This window comes from Lissotriton helveticus, chromosome 10, assembly GCF_964261635.1.
Source record: "Lissotriton helveticus chromosome 10, aLisHel1.1, whole genome shotgun sequence".
In the NCBI taxonomy this organism is placed as follows: domain Eukaryota; kingdom Metazoa; phylum Chordata; class Amphibia; order Caudata; family Salamandridae; genus Lissotriton; species Lissotriton helveticus.
In genome coordinates this window covers 396,139,020-396,156,074 of record NC_136071.1, presented here as the reverse complement: position 1 = coordinate 396,156,074, position 17,055 = coordinate 396,139,020, and the positions used below count along the sequence as shown (strand labels likewise).

General features: G+C 46.9%; 1 protein-coding gene across 3 annotated transcripts in view; it reads left to right on the top strand.

Annotated features, from left to right (window-relative positions):
* LOC144784230 (uncharacterized) overlaps positions 1–17,055 on the top strand; it is a 1,557,451-nt gene that overhangs the window by 1,497,711 nt on the left and 42,685 nt on the right. For all 3 annotated transcript variants that reach the window (XM_078662879.1, XM_078662880.1, XM_078662881.1), the window contains one exon: positions 7,081–7,192. In XM_078662879.1, coding sequence (XP_078519005.1) covers positions 7,081–7,192 — 112 coding nt within the window. The remainder of the gene's footprint in view (positions 1–7,080; positions 7,193–17,055) is intronic.

Here is a 17,055-nt window from a genome sequence, read left to right as displayed (position 1 = left end):
TTCAGGAAGAAGCTCAAGACCTGGCTGTTCGAGCAGTGACGGCACCCCCCCCCCCTCCTAGCGCCTTGAGACCCTACGGTTGAGTAGTGCGCTCTATAAATGCCTTGATTGATTGATTGAAGGATAGCCTTATCTCCTTTCGTTTGGGGGGGGGGTTATGTAGGAAGGTGGATACCTGACTATGGTTACCCCCAACTTTTTGCCTAGTGTTTTGCTGGTTTCTGACTTAGTTGGCCTGGGATCCTGCTATTCAGGACCCCAGGCTTCCTGCTCTCTCTGTAAAATGGACTCCATGTACCTTAGGTACATATCTAATTGGATGCTGGGTCACCTTATCAGTCCCTGTACAAGTATACCTTAGGTACCCAGGGCTTAGGTGTACTCAGGGCCTACCAGGGGATGCAGCATGTATTATGCCACCCCTGGCTGGCCATCCAAATCTGACATAACTGGCTGCACGACAGCTGGGGCAAGGTGGTGTAATCACCCCTTCCTATAGATATAGTATCACTATATCTAAACCTAAAATGGACACATACATTCCTATCAGTCACTCCTATGGAAGGCCTTATCAATCCTGAGGGCAGAGTGATTGGAATTATGTGAGATGGTGCTCTGGCATGAGCTGAGCCTGTCTGCAGCTTGCGGAACCAAGTCCTCATAGCTGTTCCATGATCACGCTATACCATATACTCTTAAGTGCATTATAATCCTCGCGGTTAAATGCTAACTTTGGCATAGCATTATCAAAACATGTCGAGTAAGGTGTCATACGAATTGGAATACTAACCCCTCGCCAATTCTGGCGACGGGGTTAGCATTCCACCCTTCTAGAGGGACACGACATGTATGTAACTGTGAACCCCGGTTAAAGTCAGACACAGCCTCAGCTCCACAAAATGGATGCTGCCACCGAGACACAAGTCTGCCCTCCTGCTGCTGGGAGTCCTTCCAGCGAGGGAGGCCTGGACAAAGGGTTTCCTGTCAGGGGCGGTGCCAGCACCATCCCAGACAGGATTTTGTGTATCCCAGGTAGGCAGGGCTGAAAGGAAGGTGACTGCAAGTGGCACCCCGGTGCTCACTGTGCATATGCCGGCTCAAACCAGTTCCAGGGGCGTGTAACTTTACCAGTGGTGCTCTTGAACCATGGTGCAGGCAGCGGCGTTGATTTCGGCGTGGAGTGACAGTGTCGGGGATACCAAGGCGTCCTCGTGAAGCGAGTCTGTGCGGAGTGCAGTGCCCACAGGTCGCGGTGCGAGCAGCGGCTCGGTGGCGGTGTTAGCAGGTGTCGTCGGTGAGACCGGGGTCGCGTTGCAGCGGTGCCCTGTGGATTGCCTTCAGGACACAGAGTCGGCAGTGGAGTCGTAGACGGCGTTGGATTGCTTTTTCTTCTGTTGCAGCACACAACACACAGTTCCCAGTGCTGAGGGCGGAAGAACTTGAAGTCTTTGGTGTTCCTGAGACTTCTTGAACTGGGCAAGCTCTACCTCAAGCCCTTGGAGAAACTCACAAAACTAGATTGCAGAAGGTTCTGTCCAGTCCTTTCACTACCCAAGACAGAAGCAGCCACTGCAGGCCAACACAGCAAAGCACACAGCAAAGTGGTAGTTCATCCTCACAGCTTCTTCAGCTCTTCTTCTTGGCAGTCTTCTTGGTCCAAAAGAGTTCTACAATTCAGGGGTTTGGGCTCCACTTTTCATAGCCCAAAATCATTTGTTCTCTCAGGCAGAGTGTGTGCGCCCAGCCAGCATCAGTACTGCCCTCTCTGGTGCGGCTTCCTGGCAGAAGGGGGAGATGGCATTGTCAGAGGCAGACCAGGCCCATTCAGGTGCAAGAAAATCTCCTCCCCCTACTCTAAATACAACATAGATCTATTCAGCCCTTTCCTGACCCACCTAGACTGTCCAGAGCCACTCCTGCTCCCCAGCCCCAGTCATCCAAAACCCAGACAGTCAATCCACAAACCCAGCAGAGGCCTGCTGGATGGCTGAACAAGAAATGCATACTTTCTAAAAGTGGTATTTTCAAACACAGAATGTAAAAATCACCTTCATTAAAAGATGCATCTTTAGATCCTGAGTTCAGGCATACTAAACTTTATTTTACTATCTTGTTCCCGGGTCAGTTATGTTTAGAAGATGTTATAAACTAACTTCCCATACCGGCCTATAGGAACAGCTAGCCTTGCAATAGTGAAAAACGAATTTGGCTGTATTTCACTATCTGGACATACCACACACATCGGGCATGGCCTACCTTTCACATACAATGCAACCTGCCCATAGGGGCACCTTGGACCTACTTTAGGTGTGATTAATATGTAGAAAAGGGAAGGTTTAGGGACTGGCAAGTGTGTGCACTTGCCAAGTCAACATGGCAGTCCCATACTGCACACAGGCTCTGCATTAGAAGGCCAGAGTTACATTTATGGGCTGTTTGTGGGGGTGGCACAATCCAGTGCTGCAGCCCACTAAAAGCATTTGATTTACAGGCCCTGGCACACTCAGTGCACTTCACTAGGGACTGACACATAAATCAAATAGGCCAACCATGGAAACACCAATCGATAACACAATATTCCACAGGGGCCCTTGCAGTTTATCACTGATCAGCAGTGAGAAAAGTGCACAGAAACACCAAGCCAGCACCAACAAAGTCAAAACTGGGAGGTCAGAGAGCAGAAATCCAGGGGAAACATGCCAAAAGATGTCTAACACACTCCTTTTGAGGAAGGGGCAAAGGCCAACCCTCGGGATGGAGAGGAAACAGCACAAATTGACGTCCACACAGACAAAGACCCACATCAAACACCTGTGGGAGGAAGAATATCAAAATTCTTACAATAATGGAAAAACCTCACAATGGGCAATTGTATTTTAAATACAATAAAATACGAGTATTGCATAGAGCTCACAGGTACACCGCCAGCAACCCCGCCAAAAATAAAGAAATATAAAAAATCATAACTCGCACAACTAAATTCGAAGTTCAAGGACCTACTCCAAAAACAAGCAATAGAATTGGTCCCAAGACAAGAGTGTTTCAAGAGCAACTACTCCCCATATTTCCTTGTCCCCAAACAGGACCTGACACTATGGCCAATCCTGGACCTAAGGTTCATAAACAAGTTCATTCTAGCACAACATTTCAAAATGTCCACTTTCCAATAAATAATCCCTCATGTCCGAAAAGGAGACTACATGGCAACAATAGACCTCAAGGATGCCTACTTATACATCCCAATGAACAAGAAACACAGGAAGTACCTACAGTTCCTACACAAGGAACACAAAAATCAGTTCAAAGTACTGCCTTTTGGAATTAAGTCAGCACCAAGTGTCTTCATCAAGTGCCTTGCCGCATTCTCTGCACACCTTAGAAAAGAAGGAATACACGTATACTCCTATCTGGACGACAGGCTCATAAGGGAAAACACATAACAAAGACGCCTCAATCACATTCAGAGAACTATCCACATTCTACATAAATAGGGTGTTTTATAAACCACAAGAATCATCCACAACACCAGAAAGAGAAAAAACTTTCCTAGGTGCAATATTAAACTCAAAGAACGCGCAGGCATACCTGACGCGAAAAAGAATACAAGCAATAATGCAAGAAACCACCCTCTACCAGAAGGGTCAATCTCTGACAGTGAGGAGTTATGAAACTTATGGGCATGATGACATCATGCATCCTGCTCATCCTCATGCTCATCTATATATGCGCCCATTCCAGGAATGGCTAACCAACAACTGGTCTCAAGCCACAGGGAGTTGGGATGATCTGGTGAGAGTTACACACAAACTGCAAGCAGAAATACTACGGTGGACATCCAACAACATAACACAAGGCAGACCTTTCAGGAACCCAACTCTTTCTGTGACTATCACTAACTACAGATGCGTCCCTCAATGGATGGGAAGCTCATGACAAACAGCTGAAAGTACGTGGTCAATGGAACGAACAGGATTCCATAAAACATATCAACTACTTGGAAATGAAAACTGTTCTCCTAGCACTTAAAGTGTTCCAGAAGCACATTCAGGGGAAGACTGTCTTAATCCAAACAGACAACACCACAAAAACGTTCTACGTCAACAAACAAGGAGGTATAAAATGCTACCTCTGAGCAAGCTAGCACAGGAGATCTGGCAAAGGGCAGTATCTCAAACAATCAATCTGCAAACAGTTCACCTACCAAGAATATATAACGCTACAGCATACCAACTAAGCAGACAAAACAACTGCTCACAGGAATGGGAGCTGAAGCACAGAATAGTACAGTACATCTTAAATGTCTAGGGTACACCAGCCATAGACCTTTTTGCAACAATACAGAACTGCTTTGCCTCGAGGTATCCTCACCACCTGTCAAAAGGGAATGCTGTGTCACTCAACTGGTCAGGGACATTTGCATACACTTTTCCACCAATCCCCCTAATAGAAAAGGTACTGGAAAAGACAAGACAACCAGGAAAAAACCTAATTCTCATTGCTCCACAATGGCCAGGGCAGACATGGTACTCCAGTCTGCTAGAAATGTCCAAAGGTCAAATAATCAAAATCAAAGCAGAGAAAGATCTGTTGGCAATGCAACAGGCCCAAATCTTTCATCCAGAACTGACAACGCTACACCTAGCAGCTTGGCGCCTGATTACATAGAGTTTGGTCACCTCAACCTGCCTCAACGAACTATGGAAATTCTAAAGGAGGCAAGGAAACAAACTACAAGAAAATGCTATGCAGCAAAATGGAAGCGATGCACCACCTGGTGCACTGCTAACAATCAAATGAACTTAATCAACACACAAGAAACAGTAATCATACACCTGACTCATCTCCTAGACAGCCACATCAACTACTCTAGCATAAAGGTGCACCTCGCTGCCATCGTAGCATAAACCAGGGGGAAAACATGCAAGAGCTTCTTCACAAGGCCTGTCATAAAACGATTCCTAGAAGGGAGTAAAATAATTGCTCCTCCTAGAACATCTCCAGTGCTCTTGTGAAGTCTAAATACTGTACTCACACAACTAATGGCAAAACCCTTGGAGCCCATACATAAAGCAGAGCTCAAATACATTGCTTTCAAACAGCATTTCTAATCGCTGTTACATCCGTATGGAGAGTAAGTGAGTTACAAGCATTAACCATACAGGAACCATACATGCAAATCCACAAGGCCAAGGTTATTTTAAAAACAAACCCACAGTTCCTGCCAAAAGTGGTATCCAAATATCACTTAGATCAAAATATTCTGCTCCCGGTGTTCTTCAAAACCCAAAAACGAAAGAAGCCTCCATACCCAGCTGGTAAGGAGAGCACTGCTGTATTATCTACAAAGTACCGAACAAACACGCAAAGCCAAAAACTGTTTGTTGCCTACTCGCATACCAACACAAGTACTCCGGTCTCAAAGGCTACAATCTCACGATGATGGATAGTCCAAACAATCCAGCTATGCTACGCAAATGCTAACAACAAATTACCATTGCGACCAACAGCTCACTTCACAAGAAAAAAGGGAGCAACCCTGGCCTTTATGGACAATGTGCCCATTGACACTATATGTGCAGCAGCCACATGGGCATCTCCACACACTTTTACCAAACATTACTGTGTGAACATACAAATGAATAAGGAAGCACAAATAGGACACAAAGTACTTCAACACCTGCTTACAAAGCCTTCGTCTTACCACAGCACCCCCAACGGGGGAGAAACCGCTACGTAATCTATGCACAACATTTAAATCCAGAAAAGGATTCCTGCTGCAAAACTAAATAGTTACTTGCTAGTAGGAGTAGTTTTACAGTTTGACGAGTTTTCTGGATTTACATGTGACCAACCAGCCTCCCCTTCAAGGAATACAAACAGGTGGGGAAGAAATTTATAAGAACTAATGAAAAAAACATCTAAAGGACTAAAGAATTCAAAGGTGGCTACCACGCACAACGACCTCCATGGCGCCGCCTGACTTCACACAAGGGACGTACCTGGCACCAGTTCTAATTAGAAACACATGGCCACATAAAGATAAGAAAATGATTTGCGACAGCAACAAAGCTCGGACCCAGGCCGGATCAGAGGCGAAAGGGCATCAACAAAAAAAACTATTTTCCAATGGCAGACCACCGTTTAGCATAAACGGAGACGCAAGCCAATGGAAATGAGGGGCGGGTCTTCGAGCCTCTTTCTGAAAACCCCTCATTCACAAAATCTTTCGCCAAGCGAGCTGCATTTTGCGCTGCAGCGTCAGGCGAGACCTAAAAAGGGTCACTATTGCCCGTGAATTGCAAGGTTTCAACTTGGAAGTATTGGCATGTGGGCGCTGTTTAACTCGATGTGGCAAAGGAGAAGGACAGTAAATGAAAGGTTGTGGGTACCGCAATCAAAAATAAAAAGATTGCTCAAGAGACTATCCCTCCAGTGAACATAGTGGGGGCCGTCTGGTCACTATACTTTGTTTTTCTGTTTTTAAACAAAGGTGTGAACAACTATTTTTTACAAATAGCGAGTTAAAAGCAGTAAAATATTCTGGACCCACTGTAATTAGTCTAACTTCATGAGTGGTTTGGATTCCTATGGTAGAGTACTAAACTTTCCAGGTAAGAAATCTTAATATCACCTATGTTGACAATCTATAATTAGCAACATTATCATCTTTCTTGAACACCTTCCCAACCGCATTTGTGCTATTTGTGTACCCTCTAGCAATTATTGTCACCTATCCAATTTTTAGTTTCTTTTCAGTGCATCTTATTTTCTTTCTTCACCCATTGTGTGACACAATGCTTCCTTCATCTTTTTCTTGTGGCGTATTTCATAAATTCCCTTGCACCTTTTTTTTTTAAAGTCTTTACGTTTTGCTTTTTTGTCCTCTTGCTTGCCCCCTGCTCCGTTCTGTTGTCATCTTATTACCTGTCCCTGCCTTCTGTCCTTTCAACCTTCCTTTCTCTGATCATTTTCCTCTTTGACATTTTATTCCCGCTGTCTCATTGCTGATTCTATTGTGTCCTCTATCTTGTTCTTCCACTTCCCTGATTAATCCTTCATTTCTTCTTTCTTGCTGCCCAGGTGCTGGGGCTGGCCTGCACACCTGTTGGAGATAATGTGCTCCGATTGGGGGTGCAGCATTGCAAACAGCTTTTGAAGGTGAACCTTAGCCGAACGCGTATCACTGACCGAGGTGAGTAATTTCATTTCTTAGCAGCCCCAGCATTTGACAGCTTATATTCTCCCAATAAAGACTTTACCATCCTCATCACATGATAGTTCAACTAGTAGTACATCCAGTATAAATAGTTAGTATAACCATGAAGTCATGGATCTTCTTGAACATGAATACAATCAGTGCCGGACTGAGAACCAAAACCGGCCCTGGCAAAGTGCTCGTCCAGCCCCCGCGGCGGGGGAGGTTGGGGGTGCGACCGAGCTCTTTGCCGGGGCCGGTTTTCGGCTGATTTTATTACAGGGCCGATTTGGCAGCTATGCTGCAAAAACTGCCCCCAGAGCCCAAAACCGGCCCCCACCCTTGCGGCGCATCGGGGGATTGCCCGGTGCCCGCAACGGCCAGTCCGGGCCTGAATACAATATTTAATAATCTTTAAAGAAAAAGATGTACATCAAGTTCCCTGGTAAACAAAATAACACAAGATCCAATTGTCACTCCCCAAGTTTTTCTCTGTTGGTTTATTCTGCATTCTGTATATTGACACTTCCAGCACAAGCCAGCCAACATGTGTTTCATCTTGAAAAGACTTTTTCAAGACAATTCTGTATATCTGATCCCAATGGTCTGGAGTGTTGCAGACACCATGAACGTCTGTGTTTGCAGAAGTCTGTGGTAAGCTCCCTCTCTCAAGTAACAATGAAAGACAGATGTAGTTTGCACATATCCTAAGATATTTATACTAATATAATTTCACTGACAAGTCTCGAAAAAGCATCCAGTCCAAGCACCACTTACCCAGTGTCACTAGAAACATGTGCCAAAATATCCGTCCGTACTGATGCGATGAACCTATGCGTCCATTACCACATTGCGTATATAGTGTGTCCTGGTCATGTGAAATAGTCGTTCCTGGCATGTGAAACCAAAAATGGCTCAGGACGCGAAAACACGGTGGCGCCATATTGCAATGGCTGAGTTATATGTAGCACAAGTATAGTCATGACCTTATTTTATCGCTTCCTCACATAAATATGTATTTGGAAGAGAAAAAAAAATCAAATATTTGTACTGCACAAAACATCTAATTCTAAAATAAAAACTGCAGACGAAAGACTCAAGCAGTTGCCATGTTGGAAAGTTTAACTCTGAAAACCTGGTAACGTCATACTATAGTCGATAATTTATGTATAACACAAAGTGAACAATCCTTATCACCTAATTTGTTGCTCCTTCATCACACAAAGTTATATATATTTTTTAGAGTAAGCTAATGACGAAAGGCTCAAACAGTCGCCATGTTAGAGAGGCCAAATTCGAAAAACCAGTGACGCCATATTGTAGTGGTTAAGTTATGTTTAACAAAGAATGCACCATCCTTATAGTCTAATTTTTGTCACTACATCACATGACATTTTTATATTCAGAACAAAGATTTCTTCCAATATATGAAATTTGTATTTATGTAAGAAATCGCATTTAATCCCCCCACATTAAAACAACATATTTTCTTTACTTCCAATATATATATGCAAAATTATACGGGTATTGTGTTTTACTAGCGCATACCATAGTGTATATAAATGTAAGTATTGTCGATTTCTACAAGAGAGCTATTTTTACTTTACCGAATCTGCTACACCTAATCCTAATTTTAAACGGCCTGCATTCTGTTTATGTTTCAAATGTACTATCCCTTATCTCACAAACTAACAAGATGTAGACCAGTCCAGTCCAGTCTCTAATCCTATAAATGCAGATCCTCAATAAATACTACTAATCATGTGGTAATAGTAGAAAAAGAGGGAAGATAAGTTGGGATACATAAAGGAGAGGGACGAGTTCATACATATTTCTTATAAATTTCAAATTGGATTACATTACTCCATCATAGTTTCACATTTTCATATTTTCACATAAAGTGTCAATACATTTTAGGTATAAGTTGCAGATTGTATTACATTCCTTGACAAAAGTTTTTACATTTTCATGTTTCCCTATAGAAGCTGAACTTCATTGAGGGAAAGAAACGTATTGCATGAAACATTCCTCTATATATAATTAGTGCAAACTTCCTATTTGATTATATTAATCCACCAAGGTTTCACAGTATTATACTTATATACAGCAAGGAACAGTTTGCTTGATCATATGGCTAAATCCAAACACATTCTAATATTATCTTTTTCTTTTTTGAAACTGCCGGTACTGTCTTGTTATACCCACAGTTACTCAGCTATTACATCCATCATATCACATATAATTTGCCGTAAATTCATGATCAAACACCCTATCAGTCACGTAAGAAGACATGCAATTCCCTATCCGTATATAGGCCTAGGTCCACAGATCTTAATTTTATCAGCCACCTGGTCTCCAACTTCCTGAGTGCTAGGGTTCTGCCATCATCACTGGCAGATGTTGGTGACAGATCCACGCCTCGTCTGACTTTGGCACATTGAGCGTGACCATGACTCCAAGACCTGCTTCGATTGTCGTGTCATGCACCCCAAGGCCTTGAGGGAGTTGTCCCTTAAGCTCCTTGCTGCGCTGCATGTGATGCTGCAACAGTCTTGATCCTGGTTGATAGGAAGTTCCTGGAATCTGTCGCTGAGTCACTCCAATCGCTTGTTGTCACAGTCAAAATTGTCCAGGTGTGTGGGTAAATTCCACAAACTGAAGAAGAACAAGAAATGAAAGAGGTCTTCAACTTTGTTCTGTCTGTCTAAATCATCAGGAGAGATAAGGGAGTATCAGGATTTGAGGTTGATCCTGCGCCTGAGCCATCACCGGGCCTCTGAGTTTCCAGGAGCCAGAGTGACCCCGGCCCAACTTTGTGAATTTTATGAGGCCATGCACCTTATGTTTGGGAGGCCCATCCCTGGTAGAGTGCCTCAGGGCCCCCAAAGGCTTTGGAAGGGGCCCTACTGGTCTTCCACTCGCACCCATATCCAGTTGGGCCCTTTGGATCAATAGATGGGTGGGGACCAGCGCTGGTCAAGCCACCTTTAACTTTCCCTATGCAAAAAAAAACAATTGATGGACTGAATGCTGGGCAATGCAAACATTCACCATCAGTCACAAGGATCCGGGTTAAATCCATAATTCTTTTGCTCATCACACCACCCCAGTATGGACCAGCCATATACAAATCAGTCTTGACCCTGTTCCTTGTGGGAACAGTCCAGCCTGAACTGCCATGCCAGGTCCTCCCTGGACCAGAAACAGGCATCCTTGGACCGTAATGTACGTAATAATAATCTTTATTTAGATATAAAACAATATCTTTAAAAGTTTCCCAAATCACATTGTGTACAGTTTTGTGAGAAAAATAGTTTAAAAGAGAAACCAATGCAAACATAAAGAGCATACAAAAAATAAAAATGTAAACTGTATTGTTAAACATGGCCTGAGGTGTCTCAAACATCTCCCATCGTATTCAATTATAAAATCAGACCATAGAGGATACCTGCTGCAGAGTTTCAATTAGTGTTACGACCCTCCAGGTCGTTGGGGATTCTGTTACAGTACATTGTTTACTCTAAAAAGTCAGTGGCAAGGCCATGGCTGTTTTCTTTGTATTAAGGCAGCGATACGCTTGTTGAATAAATTTAGCAAGTTTTATGTTTAAAACAGTGTTGTCCATGGATAAAGCAGCGGTGATGGCATGCCTACAGGTCCGAACCCCCAACCTGATCCATTCTGGCCTAAGCATGCGCCTGCGTTGAGAGTTAAAGGTGGGGCAGACGCAAACCACGTGCAAAATTGATTCTATCGCTGACCCACATCCTCTACAGGTTGTGTCCTCCTCCGTACGTCGCCAGGTGGGTAGATTTTGAAGAAAACGCCAGTCCCCCATTCTTAGGGCAATGAAACTGCGCTTTAGATGGAGTGAAAAAGTGGTGGAAAAATACGTTGCTACAGATACTTGTTTGTAGGAGTTAACGACTGCCCAAGAATGGCTGTGTTTCGTGAGGAGGGCTTTGTCAATTGCGAGGGATATCGATCGCACACATTTTTTTATTGCATTTTTAAAGGCAGATTGGCTAGGATTGAGGGCCCAGAGGTCAGAGGCTGACATCTGGTGGATGTAATCCTTCAAAAGACGGCCAAATGATCCTCCTGGGTTACTCTCGTTAATCTCTTTCCAGACTAGAAATTCTAGTGTGCCAGATTCTGCCTGTCTTAGTCTGTGGCAGAGCTTTAGGTATGTGCCAAGATTATGGGCATCGTAATTTGTTAGCCCCAACTCTAGTCTGATCTGCGCAGGGGATGCGGAACTTGGCAAATGCAGTACTTTTTTGTACATTCTTGTTGTGTTTTTGTTTAAGGCGGATCCTTGGACCGGTTTTAGGGCATCACCCTTTATCAGCCAGGCCAGCTTGAATCCAGTGGTGTATTAAGCACGAGACCCACGTCTGGGCAAACCCTTCCCACTTAGAGAGACATATGCAAAATAAATAATTGATGGGCAGAATGCTATACAATGCAAACATTCACCCCCAGTCACAAGGATCTGGGTTAAATCATCATTATTTTCCTCAACACACCACCCCAATTTGGACCCAGCCATATGCAAATCAGTCTTGACCCTGTGCCTTGTGGGAACAGCCCAGCCCGAACTGCCAAGCCAGGTCCTCCTTGGACCAGAAACAAGCATCCTGAGACCGGTCTCAGGGCATCACCCTTCATCAGCCAGGCTAGCTAGAATACAGTGGTGAGCATGGGACCCACGTCTAGGCATACCCTTCCCACTTAAGGTGACATATGCAAAATAATCAATTGTTCTTTTTGCATTTGTCACCCCGAGTGGGACGAGTATTCCCAGCCGTACGTCCCGTACTCTCCATGCCACTGGAGTCCAGCTACCTTGGTTGATGAGGGCTGAAAGCCAGAAACCGGTCCTAGGGTGCTTGTTTCCAGACCAGGGAGGACCTGGCCTGGCAGTTCGGGCTGGACTGTTCCCATTGAGCGCAGGGTCAAGACTGATTTGCATATGGCTTGGTCCAAACTGGAATGCATAGTGAGCAAAAAAACAATGGATTTAGGCCCAGATCTCTGTACTGGAGTAAATGTATGACATTGTTCTGCATTCTGTCCATCAATTGTTAATTTTTCATTTGTCTCCCTGAGTGGGACGGGTATGCCCAGATGTGGGCACCGTGCTCTCCATGCCACTGGAGTGAAGCTATCCTGGTTGTTGAGGGCTTATAATGCGAAACCGGTCCTAGGATGCTTGTTTCCAGTCCAGGGAGGACTTGCTTGGCAGTTCGGACTGGACTGTTCCCATTGGGCGCAGGGTCAAGACTGATTTGCATATGGCTGGGTACAAACTGGAATGGCATGGTGAGCAAAAAAAACAATGGATTTACCCTGGTCTCTGTACTGGGGTGAATGTATGACATTGTTCTGCATTCTGTCCATCAATTGTTTTTTTTGCACCTTGACCTTCCCCGGCACAAGCTCCACTACCGACGTCCCCGGTGCCCACTGACGGTGCAGTCCACGTACTCATCCCGGTCTCAGATACGGAGCCGGATGGGTGTCATCTGATGCCAACTCTGGTGCCTTACTGGTAACAGACCACTCAGACTAGAACCTAAGTCCTATTCTTTTGGGCTAGGGCTTGGGGATGATTGGGGGGGCAGTGGACCCCGATGAACACTAGCCCTTGGATGTCACCAAGGACATCTAGTGTGAGGATCTGGCGGATGCCAGTGGACTAGATACCGCTCCTTGGTTTCTCCTCCTACTGTGGCTACGGAGGAAGGAACCTCATTCGCTTTGGTGGTGGTGAGGTTGTCTGAGGTCCTAGACCTTCAGCTACCCACTATGCTTGTCAATATAAATGTCTTGAGTGAGGTGCTTCAGCCGGAAGTCACCACATCTGAACTGCTTCTCCCATTTAACGAAGCCCTCACAGATGCCCTACTCGGGACTAGTCCAAGCCCTGCACAGGAACTCCTGTGAATGGGTCAATTGCCTTCCACCACCCCCCCGCCCCAGGGGACCCCAGTTTCCTCACAACACACCCACCACGGAGAGCTTGGTGGTCCAAGCCTGCATTTCCAAATTAAATCCGGGCACATTCCCTTCCACTTCTCCTGACAGGGAATCCAAGAGGACTGATTTCCTTGAGAACGAAGATGTTCTCTTCCGTCACCCTGGAACTGCAGTCAGTGGACACTGCGTGCCTGTTGGGCCGATACTCCCACTCACTCTGAGAACTGCGTTGCGCAGGTGCTGCCTAGGGTCTCGGAGGAGGCTCAAGCCATGCTCGCTCAAGCTATTGCTGATGACAGATACGCAGCTAGGTACACCATCCGCAGTGGGCTGAATACAAATGACTCGCAGGCAGAGTGGTTTAATCATATGTGGCCTTACTGAGCCACCCCTGACTGAGGTTGACTGGCTTTTCTGGAGATGTCCAGGCCTCACTCCTGGACATGCCTTTTGATGGCTCCTGTCTCTTTGGGGGCTGGGTGGCCTGAGTGCTGGAGCGCTTCAAGGACAACAAGGCTATGGCCAGGTCCTTAGGCCTTTCCAGGGCCCCTTTCCAACCAATGTCTGCTCCTTTTGTGCAATGTAAGGGGCTTACAGCCACGTCTTCAACTGTTCAACCACCACGGTCAACACACTTCTCGATCCTTGCATGGCCAAGGAGACGCTACCTGCAAGCCTTGTGGGTCAGGTAGCCAGAGTTCGACACTGTTAGACCTGACACCTTTTGGCGTGGTTCTTCCCCCATCTTTTTGCCTCTGACTCATGTGTTTTGATGCTGTGCTGGATTTCGTTTTTGCTGGTTTAGATGCTTTGGACCCTCTGCCACTGCTGATCAGTGTCAGAGGGTAAGTGCTCCCTCTGTAAACTGTGATATTGAGTGAATATACCTGATTGGCATATTTGTAGCACCCCGAAGTCCCTAGTAAAGTGCACTGTGTGTGCCAGGGCCGGTGATGACAAATGCTACTAGTGGGCCTGCAGCGCGGATTGCGCCACCCACATGAGTAGCTTTAAAATGGTGACTCAGGCCTGCCAGCGCAGAGCCTGTGTGCAGTCAGTGACTGCCATGTCAGCCTGGCCAGTGTCCCCACTGGCTGGGCTTAACCCTCCCCTGTCTGTGCACATCAGCCACCCCTATGGAAGACTCCAGGTACCCCCCTGGGTAGGGTGCAGTGAATGGATAGGGTAGAGCGTGTACTAGTGCAGGTAACATGCTCTGGTAGAGAGCAGCAGCCACTTTGCGTGCTCACTGCTGTAGGGCTGTAGGGCTCCCTAGGGTAGCCTGGGGAGGCTGGTCCCATTGGATCCCAGCCTATCTCCCTATAGGAACAAGATGGAACATCCATGAGAGATATCCCTGGACTCAGAATTTAATGACACATCTTTTAGTGAAGGGTGTTTTTAAATCCTGTGTTGGAGAATAGCACTTTTAGAAAGTGGCTGTTCTCTTGTCTAAACCTTTTTCTATGTGCCTGGGTTTGTGGAATGTCTGCCTGGTCTGGATGTGACAGGAAGGGGCTGCAGAGCCCCAGAGGAGAGGGTCGGAGCCATCCTGGGGATGAAAGGGCACATCTGCTTGCTTGGGAGGAGGGAGGAAGGAATGCCAGATAGGTGCTGGGCTGTGCCTGCCTACCTCCCCCACATTTGCTCTCTCCTGGTGGTCAACTGACCCCCCTGGCCCTGAAGCTGACAGGAAGAAGAAAGCCAGAGACACCTCAGTGCTCCGCAACCCCCAGAACTGGTTTAGACTGGACCCAGGGCCTCCATGCACCAAGAACTTCAAAGACATTGGGGGTATAAGGAAAGGACCCCTGTCTGCAGAAAGTTAGATTCTGAAATTCTACAACCAAGACGGACCCTCTGCTGGAAGGAAGACGGCGAGAGAACTAAAGGAAGATTGCCTTGCTGTGTGCTCTAAGGGCTGACCTGTTCTGCTGTGGCCACTGAAAGCTGAAGAGGGGAAAGGGACTTTGCTGCGTGCTGTGACCCTGCCTGCTTGAACCTACCAAGACTTTGCTGTGTGCTGTGTCTTTACTGAATCTCCAAGGGCCTGAGAAGAGCTGGCCTCCTGCTGGGAACCCAGGGCTAAAGGTTCCTAAAGCTTTGCCAGAAAACAGCTGCAAGATCGTGCTGTTGTGGACCGGGGGCGTGGTGTACTCGACTGCGGAGCGTGAGGAAGGGATCGGTGTGCTCATCGGCACATTTCCTATGAGGGTTGGAGGCTCGTGGCGCCTCCCCTCGTGAAATCCGCTCCAACGTGGTGGAGAGGTCGAGAGGGGGGTCTCATCGGGACCAGCGCCCTTGAAAACCCTTTGCCGCCAAATCACCACCGCGGCCCGGAGCCAGGAACCCCCCCCGTAACTTGCCTAGAGGTCCAGGCGCTGCCGCGGCGAAGAACGAAGCCGCCGCGCTCCCATTGGTGGAGGGAGCCGAGCCCCCTCACTAACGCCGCGACGGGATTGGCCCGTGCGGCGCAGCGTCATCAGCAGTGGTGGGCCGTGATTGGCCGGAGTCGCGCAGCGTCATTGTTTACTGTCCCGGGAGCCGCACTGCCATTGGCTGACTCCCGGGTGCTGTGGAGGCTCGCCTGAGGAGCCGCGAGGGGATTGGCCGCCTTCGCTGAGGCAGCTGACGAAGCCGAGGACTCAGCACGATCACCGCCGGGCCCGGGAAGAAGTGACCTGACCCCGCCGAGGGATCTCCGTAAGTGCTCCAGCCCCTGGCCTGCCGTCTCTGCTCCCCGCTGCTCTGTGAAGGATCCAGAGCGGGCGGAGAGCGTCCTGAGACCGGCCGGGCGGGAGCAACACTGAGCCGGCACCCGCGAGGTGCCCCTGGGGGACCCGCGTCACTACAAGCACAAGGAAAGAAGTCCTCCCTCGCCCAGGATACCGGGTGAGCCGCGCAAGAAGCGCTTGTGGTCCCTGAAGCCAGGGGACCCTTGGGGGATAGTTGTTTTACATTGGCATTGTTTGCTTGCTCGTTTTGAGAGCGAATGGCATATAAATCAGTGGCCATATTTTTGAGTGCTGATTTAAGAGACTAGAGACATTTGTTTTGAGAACTTCCTGAGATTAAGAAAGACCAATTAAGAATTAAGTGCAACCTTGTTCTAGGTGAAGTGTTTAACGTGCAACCTTTAAACTAGAAATGCTATCTGTTCTAAAGAAGTGATTATCATGCAACTGCTTCATTTACATGCTGAAACTAGATAAAGTTATATTTTATTTATACTTACCTGTGTGGTCTCAGTTTGTGGTGGATTGGGAATTGCTGTTGTGTTAAGTGCAAATGTTATCCACATTGTCTCCGAGTTTAGCCTAGACTGCTCGCGCCATGCTACCTAGAGGGTGAGCAGGGGTTATCTCAGAGGGTTATTCCGTTGCCCTGACCGGAGCTAGGGGTCCCTACTTGGGCCAAGGTACTTACCTTTGCCAACCAGAGACTCCCGGTTCTAACATTGGTGGCTCGCGGTGCGGATATTGAACTAATGATTGCACTTGACCAGCAGTGATTTCTTGTACATCACTAGTCTAGTTTAGCGGAACAGGTTGCGCAGGATTTTTTCTTTTTGGTGAAACCTTTTTAGTTGAAAAAGGGTAGGAAGCATCATGTCTCGGAAAGCGCCAAGCGTGAATGGAGACGTGGAGGTGGAATTTGAAATCCAGAAGTTGTTAACCTATAACAAGGAGCAACTGAGAAAAGTCTGCAAACAGCTTGAATGCCCAGTGAGGGGCGGCGCAAATAAGGAAGAGCTACAGACAGCTCTGAGGGCCTGGTGGGAGGCCAAACATGGTGTCCCAGAAGCTCCTATGGAAGAGGGTGGCGCACAGGAGATTGGGTTTTGGCCCAGTGAATTGCCAGTGGCGAAGCCAGCGTCT